This window comes from Protomyctophum bolini (genome assembly GCF_963924005.1).
Source record: "Protomyctophum bolini genome assembly, chromosome: 5".
In the NCBI taxonomy this organism is placed as follows: Eukaryota; Metazoa; Chordata; class Actinopteri; order Myctophiformes; family Myctophidae; genus Protomyctophum; species Protomyctophum bolini.
This window is the reverse complement of record NC_137866.1, coordinates 20,518,516-20,541,396: the sequence shown is the minus strand read 5'-3', so window position 1 is coordinate 20,541,396 and position 22,881 is coordinate 20,518,516. Positions and strand designations below refer to the sequence as shown.

The window sequence follows — 22,881 nt, the reverse complement described above, 5'->3', positions numbered from 1 at the left end:
ACGATAATCATACGAGTGCGATTTTTCGTTGATTCAGACACTACACAGCACCATAAAGCAGCGTTCCCCGGCGCTACGCAACGCAACGCTTGGATCGCTGTGTGTTGCCCTCAAGATGTCCACTCCATGTTATGGTGCGCAGCGATCTTTAGAGGCGTGTTTCTCAGAATTGAGCCACGGATTGCGTTGCTTGATCAAATCGTGGATGTTTAGGGCTGAATACTAAATGACTAGATTCTGAAGAAAGACAAAGGTCAGTTTAGACCAGGGGTGCCCATTACGTCGATCGCGATCGACCAGTCGATCGCAAGCGCTGCGAAAGTAGACCGCTTGGCCCTGACATGAAAAAAAACAAACAAAAAAAAACAATCCTCGAGTCGCCTTGGGCAGGCGGCGGCACGGCGGCGGCTTTAAAACCCCCCACAATGCAGTGCTTTGTTGTTTTCAAGTGTTGGGAACGTCTGGTCTGTTATGTTGTTAAACAAACAAATTAAAAGGATATCTATCCATCATTGTTCATATAGGAAGATGCGCGCGGCAAAGAAGCCTAAAACATATCACTTCCATGCAGAGTGGGAAGAAGATTATTTTTTCACGATGTCACATTCCAAGTCCAACTGCGTTTGCCTTACTCGAGCCCATCGCTACATTCATGTGATTCCCATTCAGAAGCTGATGTTGATTCCATTGCCTCGAAAATAGCAACACTTTTTAACATGAACTCTTCTGCGTTGGAGAATGAGATCATGGCACTGCAGGCTGACATACAGTTAAAGTTGCGCGCCCGCGATGTTTTGGAACTTACTCGTGAAGGAAAAGTATCCAAACATCAGGACTTGTGCAGCCTCGCTCACAGCGTTATTTGGCTCCACATATTTATGTGAATCAGCGTTTTCCCACATGAAGATAATTAAGTCCAAATATCGTTCCACGTTGACGGACGATCATTTGGAGGCCTGTTTAAGACTAGCTGTCAGCAGTGACTGTCCGGATTACGCAGCGCTGATGGACTCCATTCAGTGCAAGGCTGAAAGCAGTCATCTGATTAAAGGGATAGTTCAGATTTTTTTTAACTTAAATTGTATGAAATACTTTCCATTAATATAGTGGTTGCAACTTTAGGCCTATTAATTGATTGCCAGAGTCCTGTGGTAGGAGTTCTGCTCTGGTTGAGTTGAGTGCATAATTCCTTCATGTGATTGTGTATGCTTTTTATGTGTGATACTTTTAATATTTGTAACATTTTATGAGCAATATGTTACAAATTGAAATTGATTGACGTTATTACAAAGAGTAACTTTAACAAAATAAAGGTGGTAAATAAATAGAATTGATTGATTGAAACAGTCCTAATGCCTTAATGTTATTTATTTTGAGTATTTTAAGCAATGGGATAATATTCTTTTGGTTGGTAGATCACCTTGAGCTGGCAATTTTAAAAGTAGACCTCAAGTCAAAAAAGTGTGGGCACCCCTGGTTTAGACGATTAGCGATAGCTGATTTAGCCGTAAAGTAAAAGCGCTGTAATAGCGGTGGCATAGTGTCCAAGAGCGCCGGAGGTTTTTGGTGGCAATCAAAGACTTAAGAAAAAGTTCAATGATTTTTTATTCCAGTAATTTCATGAAGAAAGAAAAATCCATAAATTAGAAACACAAAATGTTTAAAGTGAAAATAGCAGATCAGAGTTTGGGTGCCGGGGAGACATAAAATGTCTCTTTTGGGTCACAGGCTAAAACCTTGGTCTAAATTGGTCTAAATTATACTGTCGCTAAGCATTGAATGTGTGGACAGTCATACTCATACACAGACTGTGTGGACAGTCATACACAGACTGAATGTGTGGACAGTCATACACAGACTGAATGTGTGGACAGTCATACACAGACTGAATGTGTGGACAGTCATACACAGACTGAATGTGTGGACAGTCATACAGACTGAATGTGTGGACAGTCATACACAGACTGAATGTGTGGACAGTCATACACAGACTGAATGTGTGGACAGTCATACACAGACTGAATGAGTGGACAGTCATACACAGACTGAATGTGTGGACAGTCATACACAGACTGAATGTGTGGACACTGGACAGTCATACACAGACTGAATGTGTGGACAGTCATACACAGACTGAATGTGTGGACAGTCATACACAGACTGAATGTGTGGACAGTCATACACAGACTGAATGTGTGGACAGTCATACACAGACTGAATGTGTGGACAGTCATACACAGACTGAATGTGTGGACAGTCATATACAGACTGCAAGGCCTCTAATGTGAGGGTGGTAACGTTAATGTTTATGTGTGATGTGTTGGCTTGGGCTGATGGATTTAAATTGGACACATGGTAGCGGTATTGGTACACATGGTAGCGGTGTTGGTACACATGGTAGCGGTATTGGTACACATGGTAGCGGTATTGGTACACATGGTAGCGGTATTGGTACACATGGTAGCGGTATTGGTACACATGGTAGCGGTATTGGTACACATGGTAGCGGTATTGGTACACATGGTAGCGGTATTGGTACACATGGTAGCGGTATTGGTACACATGGTAGCGGTATTGGTACACATGGTAGCGGTATTGGTACACATGGTAGCGGTATTGGTACACATTGGTAGCGGTATTGGTACACATGGTAGCGGTATTGTACACATGGTAGCGGTATTGGTACACATGGTAGCGGTATTGGTACACATGGTAGCGGTATTGGTACACATGGTAGCGGTATTGGTACACATGGTAGCGGTATTGGTACACATGGTAGCGGTATTGGTACACATGGTAGCGGTATTGGTACAGCCGGCACCAACAATGGGCTACTAAAGTGGTCCCAAGGAAATGACAAGCCATCGTAAGCTTTTATTGGCTCTATATTGTGTTTGACATCAGCAATTTATTTTCGGTTTGTTTTGTGCGCTTACCCAGTCTATGTGGTCCTCCGAATAAAGGGGATGTGATATTTGTTTGACACTTAGATAAGGCTGTCATTAGTCAAACCTGTCAGTGGAATAGTGCTGAAACACCCACATACACATCCACAGTGACAGTTCCAACTCACACTGTCAGCACTGAGAGTTCATTATCACCTGCATGGAGCTAGGAGGAAACACTGCGCTGGGTAAGATGACGTCTGGGTGTGCCAATTTACCAACCTCAACTACTGTACAGGCCAGACAGAGATTCTTAGGCACAGAGAGAGACACAGACACAGACAGACAGACAGGCTCCATTTCCACCAAAAATAACTTTGGTTCTAGAACTGGTTCCGTTCTTTCTTTTTTAGGAAATAATATAATTTTGGTTCCAGTTCCGAACCAATGACGGGACCTCAACCAATTAATTTGGTTCAAAATAAGGCATGAAAAAAAAGAATGGAAGCGGTTCAACCCTGGTGGAAAAGGGGCCAGAGTGAGACAAGCCAGCCTTACCCTCTGGTTGTGGATCATGTGTGTGTTTGGACAGCTGTGGCTGTGGGTACAAAGCTGGTCAAGTGGACACCAGTTACACAACCATATGCTGGTGACACACGCGATGCACCTGGAGAAGAGGAGATAAGCGGGTTGTTGTAATGCATTAGAGAAAATATATATAATATAATATTGTAATCTTTGGTATGTATTTTGTATGCATGTGTGTGAGCATTACGGTGAGGTGCTGTTAAGTCTCCCTATAGCTCCACAGTCGTAGAACGTCATGTTGATGTGAGAGATGGTCACGTGACCAAACATCAGTGACACGGGCAGGGTCATGTGATCTGGAACAAGGAAGTATACAGTTTAATTTAGTTATTAATTAAGACCAAGCCCCCAGAAAGGCAATTTGGTGGTGAAATGCGGAAGTATAGCTTTCTTCCGGGTGCTTCAAAATGCCAACTTCCATTGAAATTAATAGCAGGGGGCGGGGCTGTCTCTATCCTTTATAACTCTATGACTAAGACTGTTGGTTTGCCCAATTCTTTGTTTATTCAAACACATTTTTTTTTTTTTTTAATCAAACCGTTCAAGAACTTCAAGACATATCACATCATCAGCTCATAATCTCATATTATGTGATTTTGAAAAAAAAAACATCAACATTTCCAAGTTAAAAAATGAATCCATAATCATGACTTGAGTCTACATAATTATTTTCTTTTGGAGTCCTCACCACTTCCTGTTGGTTTGGGTGGGAGGAGCTCTGGTGAGGGTGATTGACAGATGATGCTCGTTCCCTTGACGACAGCAGGCTGAGGGGGGAGGGTCCCGAAGGCACAGGACAGAGACTCCGCCTCCGAGAGGGAGGGCAGCTGACCCACGGTCATTGTTACCTAGGAGGAGACGACACACATGTGCACGCACACGCACACGCGTGTTATAATAGAAAATACTATTACTACTACTACTAGTAACAATATTCTTTCAATACGTTAATTATTTATTTTTGGTCATCTGACTTTCATCAGGCATCTGGTCAAACAACAGAAATGACCTGTGTACTGCATGAGAACAAGGACCAATCATAGAGCCAGGAAAACCAATCAGTACAATATGGTCAATAAACTGAACACTGAGGGGTGGAGTAAAGATAATCACAATCAATATTAAAATCACAAATGTCATCATCATTCATATTGTTTTTCCTAATTGTGACACACAGCTGTGCACTTTACATTTTGTAGGCACCGACGCCAGTTGGTAGTAGCCTACATTATCACTATAATTTCTTTTAAAAATCTTTTAATTTTGGTTTTATAACAGTATGGGGTCAAGTCACAGGTTCATAGAAAAACTGAAACATCAGATTTTAGTAACAGTGACTGAGGTAAACAAACGTATAAATCACAGAGATCATGGGCAGACATAATGAAAAGACTATGTTATTGTGCAAAACATGCCCCTTCAAGACAAAAGGAAAACATTTTTCCCCTTCAAGTCCCAATTTAGTAAAGCCAATTCCCAATTCCCCAGCCTCTCTACGAGTACTCCATCTCTGCTAACCCCCACAATCAGTCATTGGGAGGGTGAAGAAAGCCTCAGGTCTCCTCCGATACCCGGGCCGTCAAGCCAACATCTTCTTTCCACCCGACAGTGACAAGTCTCACTAGGGGGTGGGGGGGGGGGGGGGTAACGCATGTGGAGGTACACGCTACCCCCCCCCCCCCCACCTCCTCCCTCCCCTGAACAGGCGCATTATTACTATAATTTCAACACACATGACTCAATTGGTCATCAACTCTAGTGAGACCACAGCGCAATAACAATACGTTTTAGGGCTTTACTGAAGCTAAATATCTTAATGATAAAACCATGGGTTGTTTTGGTGCAGCCGAAAACACAGCAACTCTCCTTCATGAATTTGAATGAACTGTAGCTCAGTAAAAAAAAGTATTTTTTTCATTTTCTTGCCAATGTGTTCTCATTGTACTGCAGTCCCTGTCGCTGCCAATCCCAATTGTTGGCCAGGATGGAGAGTAGACTGCCACATGCATTCTCCCATATACACATGGGATCGCCAGCCAGTGCCACAGCCACCATGAGCCTCCCCCAGCAGGCGGCCAGACCAACCATTAAGAGACAGCGTCAAGGACATGATCCCCATCTTCCCAACCATGAATGCTGCCAATTGTTTGTGTTGGGAGTGCCGGGGCCATGCCAGTGGCACCACATTTCCCAGCGAGAGTCTATGGGCAAGAGAATCCATTTTCACAGACACTATGCCTAAAGGCCTATTGATACTCCAGTTTTAGGTGATAAGGTGACCACCGAAAACGACAACATGGCGTCACGCCGCGTTGGTAAGCGAATCACCGCTCACCGCAACACATCTCTCATTTTTAATAACCACCGTTTCGGTGGTCACCTCATCTCCTAAAACTGGGGTATGAATAAGCCTTAAGGGGCCTACCGGGAAATCACCTTTACGGCGCTCATCTCCTACCTGCGTCTGCTCATCTCTGCTCTGATAGGCTGGCCGAAGGCCTTCAATCGTCACACACCGATTGGATGATTCAAAGCTCCACAGCCAATGGTTGTGCCGGGTGTGGTTGATACACTGCTTCTTACGACTACACCTGGAAGGACAGACGGAGCGACAGGTAGACGATTAGACATGGCAGGTGGAAAGGAGGCGACATCCTCTTCTCCTTTTGACACCTTCTCCTTCTGCCTCCTCTTGGTAAAAGAGGAGCACAAGGAGGAGAGCAAGTAGGAGGCTCAGACAGTAAAGCAGTTTTGTTGAGTTTGTGTTCTCTCACAGTGAGACAATATGAGATTATAATACTGAAATCTACAGACAGACAGACAGACAGACAGACAGACAGACTTACTTTCCCTCCAGCACACACCATCCACAGAAGGGGTCTCTGACAGACAGACAGGACTCACAGTCGGTCTGCTTTTCACACTGTGAGACAGGCACCTTAGATAGCTGCCAGGGAGGGGGAGAGAGACAGACAGGCAGGTTGAAAGAGCCAATTATTTTTGTGTTTCATGTCTGCAGGCGGTCACACAGACGGAGGTTGTCTTCACCTACCTTTTTCTGTGTGAGAACGTAAACATATTGCTCCGTCTCGTCCAAAAGGAGATCAGTGTTGACTGCACCGCCCTGGTCCACCGTCACACTGTCGTACAGCAGACCTGACTTGTTCGCGTGCACAAACACCTACACGCACACGCACACACACACACACACACACACACACACACACACACACACACACACACACACACACACACACACAGGCAGGCAGTAATCATTATGTGGCAGGGCCAATATAATCTCTGTGTGTTCACACATGTTTCTCCTTGTAGCAGTATTAATATTACTGAGTGAGTGAGTGAGTGTGTGTGTGTGTGTGTGTGTGTGTGTGTGTGTGTGTGTGTGTGTGTGTGTGTGTGTGTGTGTGTGTGTGTGTGTGTGTGTGTGTGTGTGCATCATGAAATATTCAGTGTAAAACAAAGTACATATGTAAAATATCTCCAAAGTTCTCAGGCTAGGATTAGAGCCTTATTGCACACGCACACACACACACACACACACACACACACACACACACACACACACACACACACACACACACACACACACACACACACACACACACACACACACACACACACACCGTGTAAATGTTTCATGGTATATTAAACTGGCCCCCAGCTGTGTCAAACTACCCAGAATGCAGCTGAGGGGCCAATAACCCATCAGCATCAAGAGTCTGAGCATGCACTTGCACCCCAGAGCTAAACACACATGAGCGCACGCACGCACGCACGCAGGCACGCACGCACGCACGCACGCACGCAGTGCCAGATGTATCCAACATCTACCAGAGACATGCAGTATAACAGATCAAAAGCTGATATGAGAGCAATGGACGGATTGGCTGCGTGGGGTTATCAATAGTCACGACACCTCACATCGGGAGGCTGCCTCTAATGGGGATGGCAATTTGAACTGCATCAATCAAAAAGCCATCCTGCAGAGACGCTACCAAACTAGAATGCTGATGCGCTCCTATATTGCATTTTGTGTTACTGAAGAACATGCAGGGCGGCCTCGATTCACACCCAGTTGTGCGTCAAGTGTGGCGCACCGGGAAACAGCTGATGTACACGGCAAGCTCACAATGCATCGTGTTAGATCACTATTTATGGTGATCTAAATGGTGGTGAGTTAGAATGTCAGTCCCAATGACACACTAGTCTGATCTACCCATACTTTATAACCCAAGTAAGTTAGTAGGTTGGCTTATTGTCCGTATTGGCCCGAGAATGAGCATGACTAATGTCTATCCCATTTTCAATGCACTACAATCTGCCTACAGACAAACAGTCCCTCGCCCTAGTCTATACCATTGCCCATTGCTACTACACCCATCAACAGGTCTGCAATGGAGACAGTAAGCAGCTTCAGGTTCCACGGGGTGCACATCATCAGCGAGCACTGAACTCTTCTTCCTCTTACTTCAGAGGTTCTGCATGGACTTGAGAACTTCAGAGTATTCTGAGAGAGATACTCCACCCATAGAACGCAAGGCTCTACATGTGGTGGTTAAAACAACACAGCAGTAACCAGCCATGCAGGACTTTCAACACCTAGAGGAGATGGACCAATGCCCAGAGGATAGCAGTCACCTCAGAGGTGGACTGTCTGTTACATCATCTGGCAAACGGACTAGAGCATTAAAGTCCAGACTCAGGAAAAGTTTCTACCTTCTGCCTTCTATCCAAGACTAATTAACTTCTACAATAACTGTCCTACATCCCATACACGTACTACACATATTACGCAATAATTTACAATCCTTGCATCATCATTACTGCTTGTGCTTAGACTTGGGGGGGGGGGGGGGGGGTTGTGTCTGTGTGTGTGTGTGTGTGTGTGTGTGTGTGTGTGTGTGTGTGTGTGTGTGTGTGTGTGTGTGTGCGGCATCTTTCCTCTCATCAGATATCAGGCATGTTTTGGCTACAGAGTCTCAGACATATAAACCCTTCACCTGTGTGTGTGTGTGTGTGTGTGTGTGTGTGTGTGCGTGTGCGTGTGCGTGTGCGTGTGTGTGTGTGTGCGTGTGCATGTGTGTGTGTGCTTGCGTGCGTGTGCGTGTGCGTGTGTGTGTGTGTGTGTGTGTGTGCGTGCGTGCGTGTGTGTGTGTGTGCTTGCGTGCATGCAAGAGACTGTGGTAACATGTCAGTGTACAGTATGTGTGTTACCTTGTGCAGTTTTCCCTCTTTGTCTCCCAGCATGGCGATGGTGTGCCCCGCCTCTGTTACCGCGGTAACGGCAGTGAGCAGTGTGGTGGCGGTGATGGTGGGTGTGGAGGGGAGGGGCAAGGCACTGGCTATGGGACTGGGGGTGTGTTCCCCCCCACACGGATACTCTGTTAGAGAGTCCTAGAGAGACACAGAGAGAGAGAGAGAGAGAGAGAGAGAGAGAGAGAGAGAGAGAATTACATCACTTATTGCAGCGGATCTCAAAGTGGGGTCCGAGGACCCCCTGCAGGGTCTAGCGGGCTCCAGTGGGTTCCCAGCTAAACTTCAGAAGAGATTTAACACTTTATCCCCTACTTTATATACTTTGGCTATTCAAAAACAGACAATTTTTTACAATTACAATTTCTAACACAAATCTTCTCTTACGGAGGTCCGTGGGACACATTTCTTTCAGATGGGGGTGGCGCGAGTTCGTGACCAAATCCATATCAACTCGTGGGAACTTATTGGGATACAAATGACTAAGCAAAACGCAGACAGTTAAGAGTACTGTATGTGACCACGGATTAGATCTACCTCAGAGTATAATGTCCACAGTGACTGGTGGTGAACTGACTGGCTGAGAAACACCCTGATGCAGACTTCTCCAAAACTTTCAAAAACGTTGACCTTTAACCACTTGAACTGCAGCCTCCATATTCTGGGGTGAACATAGGCCAAATACAGCCAATCTGCAAGCTGTACAGTACAGAGCCAGCTCAGTTCCAAGTTTGCCAAGTCTCGAGGGTTGAAGAAGTGGTTAATTATAGTGCCCCCCGTCAGGATATTTTGTTCAGGCTCTCTGAAATTGTAGATGGAGGAGCAGCAGACACCATTTTTTAAAGGATGTGAAGCACTTGCTGACAGGGAAGAATTTAGATGGGGGAGGGACACTTGCAGCAGCCTTGTATACCGATGGAGCTGCTGTTATGACAGGATGCCGCCAAGGTGTTGTTAAAAATCCCAGAGTGGGATTCAACTGAAGAGACGGTATACTATAGGGAATAGGGATGCATTACACAGCACTTCGTCTTGCTCTTGGCTGCTAGCGCGACGGAGCCATATATACGTACCTGTGACGCTACAGGTGAAAATGTTTCAGTGGGAATTGAGGTCAATTTCGTTTTTTTCCCTCCCCCAAGTAACTCTGCCGTAAGAAGTTAACAAGCTGCATGAATTGCAGAAAGAGTTTCATAAGCTCCAGCTGAAGTTCACCCAGCCACAGGCAGGGAGTGAACTATGTGGGCTGTCAATTCACTAATGCTGTGTCAGTGGAGTGTAGATCTGAAAGCCCTTGGATATGCACTGGAGTACATACATGGCTGCCTCCTATACACAGGACTCTGGGATATGCACTGGAGTACATGGCTGCCTCCTATACACAGGACTCTGGGATATGCACTGGAGTACATGGCTGCCTCCTATACACAGGACTCTGGGATATGCACTGGAGTACATGGCTGCCTCCTATACACAGGACTCTGGGATATGCTGTCATATAGACCAGTGGTTCCCAAACAGTGGGTAGGGACCCATGTTTGGGTCGCAGAGCAATTCTTATGGGTCACGATCCTATGCATTTATTGCACAAATTATTATTATTAAACAACAATGTTTTTTGGGAAAAAAATCTAAGAGATTCCATAAATAAGGAAACAAACTGTCCCTACAGAAGGGCATTCGGCTCTCTTCACGTTAACAAGTTTAAAGGAGGCGAGCATTTTGAACTCCATACTCCAAAACCAGCCTTTTGCTGACGTGAAGATCCGGTACGAAGGACCCTCGACACATGAAACTGCCAAACGATTTCCAGCTGACGCAATGGAAACAAAGCCATTGTGGCAAAACAGTCCTCTGAGAATGCCTCGGAGGGCTTATTCTCATGAGTCTTGACTCATTCCTTGACTCGACGTATTCCTCTAGACCTCTACAGTAGGTGGAGCATATAGGGCCACAATCAGACACCTCCACGTCTTTATGGGGTGGAGAAACTTGAAAACCTACTGACAAACACTTCTCGTGGAATGTCAAGGTCTAAAGGTCCTTGCAGACGTACTGAACACGTTTTTCAGACAGAAATGGCAGAGAAACACAGCAGTGAGCACTGTGGACCTGATGGGTGGCGGAAGCTTGAGTTTGCAATGCTGAAGCAGTTTGCAATGCTGCACAACTATATAGAGAGAGAGAGAGAGAGAGAGAGAGAGAGGGAGAGAGAGAGAGAGAGAGAGAGAGAGAGAGACAGAGAGAGAGAGAGAGACAGAGACAGAGAGAGAGAGAGAGAGAGAGAGAGACTGCATTTGTGAGAGAGTGAGTGTAAAAGAGTGTCTCCTGTTGGAACACGTTGAGATAAAAGCTGGTTCTACTGGTTGTGTGTTGCTGCGGGCTCTTAAATACTTCTGGAATGTGTTGCCTCGAGCAAAACTTCTGTTATTAATATTATGACCAAAAGAAACATGAGAGATAGAGAGATGCAGGAAAGTAAACACGCTGAACTGCGCACTGAGCTGGAGGTGTAGTGAGCATCGACCACCAGCAGGTGGAGACAGAGAGACGCAGCGGAGGTCAACGAGACAGCGGCTCAGAAACGAGAGGAAATTGCACAGAGACAGACAGGATGTCAGACAGGGAGACAGGAAATTAGGAGTGAGCTGAGGTATGAGGGCTGACTGGTTGTCAGCAATACAGCTTATATACTGTCTCTGTAACACACACACACACACACACACACAGTATACGGGAAGGCCGTAAACGTGTGTGTGTGTGTGTGTGTGTGTGTGTGTGTGTGTGTGTGTGTGTGTGTGTGTGTGTGTGTGTGTGTGTGTGTGTGTTCTTGTATGCATTCTTGTGTGTGATAATGCAAGTGCATGTTGTTTACATGTATCATTATATAGGTCAACATGTCAGTGTGCGAGTTTGAGTGACAGCTGTCCTATGATAATATCTCCAGCTGTTTACTTTCCAGCTGATCACTGGTAATCCTCCACACACACACACACACACACACACACACACACACACACACACACACAGGGTGGTATTAAGGTCACACTCCCTGGGAACATGTAAGGTTTGGACGTAACTTTGTGCTCCTGAACAAGTAGTAGGTGACTCTGAGGACAGCTGCTGCTACTACAGACCTTTAAAGGCCTGACGTCGAAATAAAAATAAACTTTCGCTCTGAAAGAATATATATATTCAAAGATTTGTGCCGCATTTTTACGATTTTTCAAAAGTAGCATCTGCATCTGCTATTTTTCAATAGCTAAAGTATAACATAATGCTTAGTTAAAACACCAAAAGGGGTTCCCGTCCAGAATGGGTTAACAGCACGACATTGTGATGTAGACGGTTGAACGCCAGTGACGGAAAAAAGTATACTCACATGTTTTAATGATCTACAAAGTAATATAACTAGTAGTAACTAAGCTTTTCGAATAATTGTAGGGGAGCAAAAGTATAGTAGTGAAGATTTCACTTTTTGTACAAGCCAGTATTAGGGCTGATTCATACTCCTATTTTAGAGCCGAATAAATGTCGGTTCGGTGCTTTAGAGCCTACGTGACGTCATTTGAGGTTCGGGGGGGGGGGGGGGGGGGGGTACCGTCCTAAAGTCGTCTCTTTGGTGGTACTGAAAATTTCCGACGAGCCGAAATCATTTCGGCACTACAGCGCCGAAACAGCGGTAAAATAGGAGTATGAATCGGCCCTTGGACGATTGACAGTGGCCTACAATGACTGCATGAGGCTGCTACTGAAGCTCCAAGAAGCTCCAGTGCAAGCCAAATGTTCGTCAGTGTTGGGGTCCCCGCACCTGCTCTGCTGTGCTACGCAATCTTATGTATAAATGTATGTGTAGGGTATCTGAGTCAGTAAATGACATCATTGATGTCATCACTACCCCGATACGTAGTTCTGTCAGGTTCTCCTCCAGACTGTGGAACCATTGGCGAACTTGTTTGTATCGAAACTGAACATGGTGGAACTCTTTTTATTGTATATTTCTTTCTATATTATTATTTTCTATCTATTGTTTTGTACTGTGATATGGATTCCCCTGAGTCTGCAATAAAGATTGAATTGAATTGAATATTTTCCTCTGAGATATTGTGGAGTAGAAGTAAAAGTACAGAAAATCGGAAATACTCCAGTAAAGTAAGAATACCTTAAGATTGTACTTAAGTACAGTACCACTGGCACTGTACACCAACAGCAGACATTGTGATGCAGAGTGCAGCGTTTTCCAGGGCCAGCATGGAGATGTATAATCCCCACCGTCTGCTCCTTGGTCTGTACATAATGCATGTAACCTTTATCTCACCAGGAGAGCAACAATGAGGTTAGAGAGACCTCATATTTACAAGTGAGACCTGGCCAAGACGCGGCCAAAGCAGTGTGAAAGCAACTAAACAAGGGACGACAAGACTATAAAGAGAAATGGTGTGGCCCCCAGGGGCCTCCTCCCAGCGGGGGGGCTGCCCCGGGGACCTCCCGAGGGGGACTACTACTAGATGCCTCTGAACCACTTTAAGTGTCTCCTTTCCACGTAATGGAGCATGCGGCGGCTCCACTCCCCACTCTCTCCCGGTTGACTGGTTTTTCTTACCCTATCCCTGAGGGGAGAGGTATATGAATGAAGCTGCCAGCTGCACCTGCCTGAGATAAACTGGTCGCTTGATTCCGCAATCTATAGTTCTTTTGGTCATTACACGACCATAGGTGAGAGAGTGGGAACAAATAAGACTAACAGGTACATATAGGTGAGAGAGTGGGAACAAATAAGACTAACAGGTACATATAGGTGAGAGAGTGGGAACAAATAAGACTAACAGGTACGTACATATAGGTGAGAGAGTAGGAACACAGACTAACAGGTACAGTACATATAGGTGAGAGAGTATAGGAACACAGACTAACAGGTACATATAGGTGAGAGAGTATAGGAACACAGACTAACAGGTACATATAGGTGAGAGAGTATAGGAACACAGACTAACAGGTACATATAGGTGAGAGAGTATAGGAACACAGACTAACAGGTACATATAGGTGAGAGAGTATAGGAACACAGACTAACAGGTACATATAGGTGAGAGAGTATAGGAACACAGACTAACAGGTACATATAGGTGAGAGAGTATAAACAAAGACTAATACAGGTACTGTACATATACTGTAGGTGAGAGAGGGAACAGAGACTAACATCGAGAGAAAAAGAAGAGAGAAGGAAGCGCTGCAGTTTTCTGAAAAAAAATCTATGTCAGTCGTTTGTCTATGTCAGACAAAAAAAGCAGACCTACAAACTCGTAGCGCCACTCGGTGGCACGCTATGAGCTTGTAGATCTGCTATTTTTCAATAGCTAAAGCATAACATAATGCTAACACCAAAAGGGGTTCCAGCCCAAAATGGGTTAAGAAAATAAATGTATAAAAAATCTAAAGGTTTATTTTGAGCAAGACAACAATATGATCAACGCGTATCAAACTGAAAGTCATCAGGGTCTGATGACCCTTTTAGACGGAGTGCCTTAGGATTTCCTTTCTTTTGCAAGTCTGCAGTCCACACCATTTGGGAGTTAAGCAGTACTTCTCTGAAAAACTTTTTGAGGGATATCAAAGAGATTTGCCTTCTGGGCTCAGCGCTCTCTTCTTCACAAAGTTCACAGCAGGCGATACAGCGAACGGAATACCGCTTCACTTGGTTCAATTCTCCGGCGGATCTCAAGGCCTGTCCTCCCCTCACCTCACTCATGATCAAGATCCCCCTGGGATACTTGAACTCCTTCACTTGGGGTAAGGTCTCATGGGGCGCATAACGTTTGTTCCACATACTATCAGTCCGATAGGCATTATTACTCGTCCGCCAACACCGTCGCTCCCGACATGTGCTGCCGGTTACAACTACTAACTTTCCTGTGAGGGTATAAGTTTGGGGTTGGGTTTTGGGTTAGGGTGTTGGACTCATGGCTGTAGGACTGCTTTCCTTTTCCAGCGGTGAAAGTGTGAATACATGTAATTTGTTATATAGCTGTGCTCCTTCTGTAATGGTTTCCAACTTTCCATTAACACCACTATCCAATCATTTGTACCCCCTTTTCTCACCGTAGTTGTTATGCAAATTGATTCCTCCCCACACACATTTTTTGGTAATTGGAAGTATCCAGTCTCCAGACAATGTGACCTAGTGGAACTGAAATGTGACGTAGTGTAACTGGGGTGCATACTTAGTTTAGACTAGTCATTGGTTAGACATGGGTTAAGGTAAGGTTTAGGTGTGCTGCCCCGTGGGAGGTTAGGGTTAGGGTGAGGGTTTGAGATGGGTTGTAGTTGTAGGACTAATGACTGGTCTAACCAATGACTAGTCTAAACCAAAAACGGTCTAAACTAAGTACTGTACCCGTGTAACTGAAATGCAGGTGATTATGATATTCACTGAGGCGGTAACACTTCCAGGGTAAAGTGAGCTCCACTAATCAGAGCCGTCTCTGCAACACTTTAGGATCGTGTAGGTAGTGAAGCATTTCTCCATGAGATCACACAAAAAAAAACATGTTTTTCTTAAAACTAGATCGATTGCACACAGAGGACAGGTGGGTGAGTCGACTACATTGGATTGTTATGACATCGTGGGTTGATAATAAAATTCTCAATGCAGAAAATGAATGGTATTTTCACTCGTTTCTGTGCCTGGCATTTGTGATGTCATCAGGAAACACATTCTGCCAAACTTGGCTAACTGTTAGCATCCAGTTTACATAACTCTAACACCTGTTAAAACACACGCAGCATAAAACAAACACTGTCTGTTACACAAAGTAACACTGAAACAGGAACAGTGACAGTGAGGGTGCGTGCGTGTGTGTGTGCGTGCGTGTACCTTGGGCAGTCGGAGACATTTAGATGACACAGCGTATTCGATGTATGCCTCTTCCTGCTCATCGTTTCCTCTCCCCGCCTGCGTGTAGCAGACTTCCTGCGCCCTCCTCATCATGGCGTCCACCTCCTCCATCCCGTAGACGCACAGCGCCGAGCGGCCCGTCGCCACGGGCGTCGACGCCTGCCCCGTGGCCATGGCGACAAACAGCGAGGGCCTGCCCAGGTGCGTGCCCAGCCCCGCCCCCTGGGCCAGGTTATAGCCGCCCTCGCACAGGAGCGGCAGCTCCACGTAGGAGTAGAAGCTCCGGTCGGACTCGCAGACGCGCGAGACGAAGCTGCTGTACTCCTTCTTGTCGCGGCGCAGCAGCAGGAAGTACACGTGGGCGTTGTGGGTGAAGGCCTTCAGGAAGTGGTTGTTGTACTCAGAGTAGCTTCCCACCACCAGCTTCCCCAGCTCCTCCTCCTGGGAGAAGGCCAGGCGCGGCGGCGGGACCGGCGACAGCCGCCGGGCCGTGATGGGCGGGATGTCTCCGGGACCCTTGCTGGTGTAGCCGCGGCCCACCAGCATCAGCCGCAGCCCCCCTCCTCCGTGCCCGTTGGTTGTTATGACGACGGCCACGGTGGAAACGCGGGGGTCGTTGGCGGCGACATACTGAGTGTCGACAGGATAGTCCGTCCGATAGAGAACCTGAGATACATTAGAGTGAGATCTAGGGGAGGGGAGAGGAGAGGAGAGGAGAGGAGAGGAGAGGAGAGGAGAGGAGAGGAGAGGAGAGGAGAGGAGAGGAGAGGGTTTAACATTCATATTATGTCATATTATTATTCATATTATGTCATGGCTTCATTTAACCACTTAAACCCTTAAAGTTGCAAGAATTGACGTCATTTGTGTCTGAGCAAATCGGCTTTTTTGTGCTAACACAAACATTACATGCCATTGACATTGAAAGGATAGTTTTCAAATGGGTATATACATATACTACTATAGGATAACGATCCAAGACCCAAAGACAGACAGACAGCCTCACCTCCTCTCGCAGGTCCCCTGGTAGACGGAGCCACACAGGATCAGGTTCCCTCCCGTGGTTTCCTGCAGGAGGATCTTGTTGTGGTTGTCTGTTTTCCTGGCCGACAGACACTCCCGCTGCACGATGGGAGGCAGACACTCCGGACTGTCCAACCGCGGGCCGGTGGACCCGGCGGAGAGGAGGCGGAGCTCCGGCGACAGGTGGTACAGGAAGTTGACGCCGCCCACATACAGCTGGCCGGTCACCTTGTCCAACAGGAGGTGGTTTAAAGGGGCGCCTTTCTCCAGAGAAGCGGAGAGAAAAGGAGAGGTGGGAGAGGAAGGAGGAGGAGAGGAGGAGGAGGAGGAAGACGCCGGTAGGGAGAGAGGGAGGAGGTAGAGGATGAGGAGGAAGAGGGACGGAGAGGGGAGGAGGTGAGGGGGAGTGGAGGAGGCAACCATGGTGACCCCCCTTACCTGGAGGAGAGGAGAGTGAGAATAAAGTGCGAGAGAGGAGAGAGAGGGGGAGAGAGAGGAGAGTTAATACATGTGTGTTGTATCCTGCCCAGGGGTCATCGCCATGTTGGCTTGTGGTGGACTTTTTTGTCAAAATAAAAAAATTGCCACGGACATACAAAATTACCAGAAACACATAAAGACCATAAAAGGTCTGTGTACAAATGGAACCAAATGGACCCTGGCCTATACGTGTCACGTGACTCTTTTTATTTTATTTTGTTCACTCTCTCAACGGTTGTGTTTTTTTAAATCTCTGTTCCTGTGTGACTGAATTGGACAGCGGTGGTTTCCTGAGTTTGTGTTCTGCATATATAGTACTTATACTATACTTCTGAGCTGTCCTGACACTACGGGTCCATTTGGTTCCATGTGTACACTCTCAGAGTTACTATGGGGCTCCTTGCAAATTAACCACTTGAGAACCAGTACTATTTGGACTCAACGTGCCATACATATTCTGGAGAAACCCAGCTGGAGAAACTTGACATTCAGCAATTGGGTATTATGATCAAAATAAGAACTTTATAATGGTGTGTAAAAAGGAAAATCTAAAATGTTGCCACGGACACAGCTGTCTCTACAAAACAATAAGTGCTAAGTACCAATGCACACGCACAGTCGCACGCACACGCACACACACACACACACACACACACACACACAATACTGTACATCTCACACTCACACATCCTCCTTTGTTCTTCAAAGATCCTTCATCACACACACAAACGTATAGACACATCTACACATATACAATCTCTCTCTAAGTGCCTGGGGAATATTCTGACAGCAGTGCTGACAGAGAGCAAAAGATGGAGCGCAAAGAACAAGAAAGAGAGAGTGAGGAAAAGATGAGGTGGCGAGGGGGCAGAGAGGAGTGCATCTTTTTCTCTCCTGGAAGTTACAAGCTCTTATAAACAACATGCGCGCACACACTCACACACACGCACAGAGTTACTCTCACACACACACACACACACACACACACACACACACACACACACACACACACACACACACGCACACACGCACACGCGCACACAGCGGGACCTTGGAACAGTCCCTCTGGAGATTAAAGGAAGAAAAGACAGCACTCTTACATGACCTCATCGGAGAGACGTGAGATGAAGAGATGTGAGAGATACTGTATGCTTCAGACCGTCCTACACCATTATTTATTCTACCAGCTGAAAACACACATTTAAACAACAGTTCAGCATCGGGCGAGTCATTTCAATATAGGACAACAGGCGTTCCTTCAATTTCCTCGAGTGCTGATCGTTGATGTAAAATAGGAAAGTAGATACGTTATCATAAGCACCCTACTACATCCACGTGAATGATGAATCATCATTCAAAAAAATAAACTTGGCCTGGCTCAATTTGGGGCTTGATAACTAAAAAGGACTTGACTTGCCGGCTGATGCTGTATGTAAACTTTGTCATGGCAGAGTAAAGCCATTTGTTTGCCTTTTGGTGTTAGCATGATGTTATGCTTTAAAAATAGCAGATCTACAAGCTCACAGCGCGCCACCGAGTGGCGCGCTACGAGCTTGCAGGTCTGCTATTTTTGAAAAATCAAAAAGAACGACTGACATAGAAACATAGCTTTTTCAGAAAACTGTCAGGATGTAGAAGACATTTCTTGAATCTGGTCAAAATCTCAGGTCAAAATGGGTTAATACAACAACCATCATGCCAGCATGGGATCGATTCGAGATCGTCCCAAGTTAAGTTTAGCTCAGAGGAAGAAAGGAAGAACCTGTGGCCTTTATTTTTGGCCAACAGTTGTTACTAGAGTATAGTATGTCTACATATACTAGGAGACACTTTTGGGTGCATTGGATCACAGCTAAATCAAGCGTTGGCATTGAAACGGCATCCCCTCCTACAGTAGCACCTGTTAATTATACTATGCTATGAATTCACATTCTGAATGCATGCAGCACACACTGACTGTACACTTTGAGACACAGTAGTACACAGCTAGACATATATAGGCCTGTATGTATATATATACTGATATATATATTTTTTAATATATATATTTATATATAAAACACACTGTATATGCACGCATATATATATATATATATATATATATATATACACACACACACACACACACACACACACACGTGGGTGCGAATCTCTGATATCAGTATGCAAATCTGCCCCCCACCTGCCTCCCTCTTTCTTTCTGCAGTGAAGAGATGAAAAGCTCCATATTACAGTAAAAGCTCCTCTAAAGAACTGCCATGGCATGGTATGGCATGGCCACTCATCTCCTCTACCTCGCCCCATCTCCTCATGTCCTCTCCTCACTGCCTTACCTCCCCTCCTCTATTCCTTTCCTTACCTCCGGTGACAAGTTGAGTATTCGAGACAACCAAATACATTTGTTATACATAAATAAATAGAATGGAATGGCATGTAATTAAGCATTAGTCGTTGGCTGATGACAGGTGTTCATACTGTATTTTAACCGTTTAAATGGGTGTGTTGCAGCTGAGGAAAGGCCTTGTGCTGGAAACGTCACAGTCACTTTAATGGTGCAATAAAGACATCTGTCGCATTGGAGCCCTCGGTGTGCGGGCAGCCCTTTGTTTAAATGTATTCTGTACACTTTTATTCAGCACCTGCCCAGGTTTGAGCTGGGGATGATGAGCATGGCTTTGCTCTCTTTTCCTGCGTTGCAGAATGAAACCTTTAGTTCCATTAGTACAGATCTTAAACCAGCAACAACAATCAACCACTAGTAAGGACTGGAGTACAGGTACAGTATCAAATCCTATAGATCAGCAACGTAAACATACTAGAATGGGACGCTATAGTAGACTGTAAAACTTTGCCCTAATGCGTCGCAGGCCCGCCCCATTTCATGACGATGCCAGGCCGAGGAAATGAATCCCAATGCATTTTTCCCATAGACATTTCAAAAGGTATTCATTTAAAGACCTTATAAGTGTCGTACGAAGCCAACTCTTGTCGTGACAAATCATGACAACACACAATATTTTGGACCAAACAAATAATTACAAAGAAGAAAAACAACAAAAAAAGTGTTTTTTTCTACTTTCTAATTCTTTGTTTGGCCCGAAGAATTGTGTTTGTTGTCATGATTTGTCACGACAAGAGTTGGCTTTGTCCGCGGCGTAAACGCATTTAAATAAATACTTTCTGAAAAGAGGAAAATGAACGGGGATTTATTTTCCGGATCTCTCGAGGGGGTGGGACTTCGACGCTCCATACCTAGCTCCAACTCTGAACTGATTTATGACTCATAGTTTGGCAGTTGTGGTGTATGCTGTCACATTTCTAAATGTATACACAGTATGTTGTTGGTGCTTATCTAATGTCGGCTTGCAACGGCAAGCTAATGTCTGTAATTGGCCAGCTCCGCTATAAGCCGGAGAGACAGGACAGCAACATCCTGTAGTAGTTGGCTAGTTCATGGCGGGATGCTTATGCTATAGCCTGGAGGGACGATAATGACATTGTTGTCTTGTTGTCATTACAATACATTACATTGTTGATTTGAGCTTGTTGGCCTGCTGCTATAATATGACACCGATGGGATTATTGGTATATGAGGCACTAGACACACACAGACACATTATCCTGCCGTGGAGTGATAATGATGATTTGAAATCAATGAATACTATTTGAATTACAAATGCTAAATGCATGTATAATGTAAATAGTATCTTAGGCTGAACATGTGTGTTGTGTTGTGTTGTGTTGTGCTGTGCTGCACTGCGTGGAGATTCATCCGGTATCACAGTAGACCAAAGAAGAAGAAGGTAAAGTGATTTTACAGACGCTGCTATTATGTAAAGCAAGGCCACCATTTTTTGTAATTGTGACATTACATATTACAGTACTATGAATTGCCGTGGAATAGGTAAGCACACGGAGACAAGAGTATTAAATATACAGTACTAGTAGTCACATCTCTTCAAAGTTAGATTTGAAGTTATAAGTAAAATATTATGAAACTATAGGACACATGTAAACACTTGAGCAACAAAGCAAGAAAGTAATTAGGGCACAGAGGTTAAATGGGAACATCACACTAGCCTGTGGCTACTGGCTGCCTGAGTCGGCAACATTTACGAAGTGACCCACATTCTCAACACAATATGTGATTAAGGCCATCTACTGAAGAAACTCGCTCAGACCTGTGCAAAAGTATTTTAATTTGTTGAGAGAGGTTCTTTTCAAAGCATCTTGAAGGTGCCGTGCCTACTTGCAGTAAAGACTTGAGTAAACCAAATACTATCAGAATATCAACGTGCACATACAGTACTCTTTATCCGTCAGGCTGTCACAGGTCTTGGATTACAGCAACAGTAAACAAACAAATACACCATATACGCTATGAAAGTACTGCCAACTGCCTTTTTCCAGCCAATAGTCTTCCAGGCTAAACACAAAGACATTTATATAACTACACCTACACTTTGTACCTCAGTGACACCACGAGCGAGGAAGCAAGATTCCAGGCAGTTTAAATTGCCTTTCATGGTTACAGACTGACTGCTCATACAGTGTGTTGTTTATTTCTGAGTTCTCATCAAAGACCCTACTGTTTACAGTCACCGGAGCTCTTTAAAACATGTAGATGAGTTGTGTACGTTTTGGAGTGATGTTTTTGGTGAATTTACATTTTATTTGGAAGCATCAAGCATGTGATAGTAGTTAGTACTAGATACATCATACATGTACTACTGTATCTATCCATGTCATTGCTGTACTGTACTAACTGTTGATCACTGTTGTAGCCTACACTACCTTATGCTATTGTTATTCATGGATCACAGATGTTACATGTTGTGTAGATAGAGCGTCGCAGTCCCGCCCCCTCGAGAGACCCGCAAAAGAAATCCCAGTTCATTTTCCTTATAGACTTTTCAGAAAGTATTTATTTAAAGGCGTTTACGCCGCGGACAAAGCCAACTCTTGTCGTGACAAATCATGACAACAAACACTAATGTTTTGGGCCAAACAAAGAATTAGAAAGTAGGAAAAAACGGCACACACTATTTGTTTGGTCCAAAATATTGTGTTTGTTGTCATGATTTGTCACGACTCCAGTTGGCTCCGTACGACGCTTAAAAGTTCTTTCAATGAATTTGATTTTAAATGTCTATGGGAAAAATGCATTGGGATTCATTTCCTGGGCCTGGCGTCGTCATGAAAGGGGGCGGGACTGCCATTGTAGGCCTACTATTGCAAACCCTGACATCGAATGAGAATGTCTGATACTGACTGAGAACTATCGTTCCACTCCAGTGGTGACCAAACATTACATTTTCAATGGACTCTTAACTATTGAACAAGTTTTACACCTTTTGCACTTTTCTTTTTGTTCGTTTGTTTTTTTGCAAAAGTGCAGCGAATGTCTCTCGGATTATCAGCGGGTCGGGGATGCGATTGTAGTGAAGATGAATATTCTGTGACTACTTAAAAGTTGAGCTGAAATACGAAAGAAGGCTGGCAGTGCATGGCTAAACACAGCCAGAAATAAATCTGGCAGTCAATGAGTCAACTTCAGTTTTACTTATTTTTATTTACGTTTCTAAAATATTGGTGGTTGATCTTGCATACTGAATGAGTCACGCTTCACGTTAACAGCCAAATGAAATGCAGTGCATGCCAGAACATCATCAAGCTTTTCTTTAGCGAGGTGAAAGTGCGCATTACATCTCTTTACTTAAGAGACAAAAGTACCTCAAG

At 44.9% G+C, this 22,881-nt stretch overlaps 1 protein-coding gene across 2 annotated transcripts in view; it reads right to left on the bottom strand.

Moving 5' to 3' along the window:
• plxnb3 (plexin B3) overlaps window positions 1–22,881 on the bottom strand; it is a 111,460-nt gene that overhangs the window by 29,540 nt on the left and 59,039 nt on the right. Inside the window, exons 2-10 of one of the 2 annotated variants that reach the window (XM_080763958.1) lie at window positions 16,646–17,100; window positions 15,619–16,327; window positions 8,706–8,885; window positions 6,526–6,654; window positions 6,320–6,420; window positions 5,932–6,064; window positions 4,162–4,321; window positions 3,661–3,769; window positions 3,444–3,552 (exon numbers count right to left, since the gene is read on the bottom strand). In XM_080763958.1, the coding sequence (XP_080620084.1) occupies window positions 3,444–3,552; window positions 3,661–3,769; window positions 4,162–4,321; window positions 5,932–6,064; window positions 6,320–6,420; window positions 6,526–6,654; window positions 8,706–8,885; window positions 15,619–16,327; window positions 16,646–17,085 (2,070 nt within the window). In that variant the 5' untranslated portion in view covers window positions 17,086–17,100. The remainder of the gene's footprint in view (window positions 1–3,443; window positions 3,553–3,660; window positions 3,770–4,161; window positions 4,322–5,931; window positions 6,065–6,319; window positions 6,421–6,525; window positions 6,655–8,705; window positions 8,886–15,618; window positions 16,328–16,645; window positions 17,101–22,881) is intronic. The other variant, XM_080763959.1, reaches the window with a different exon arrangement.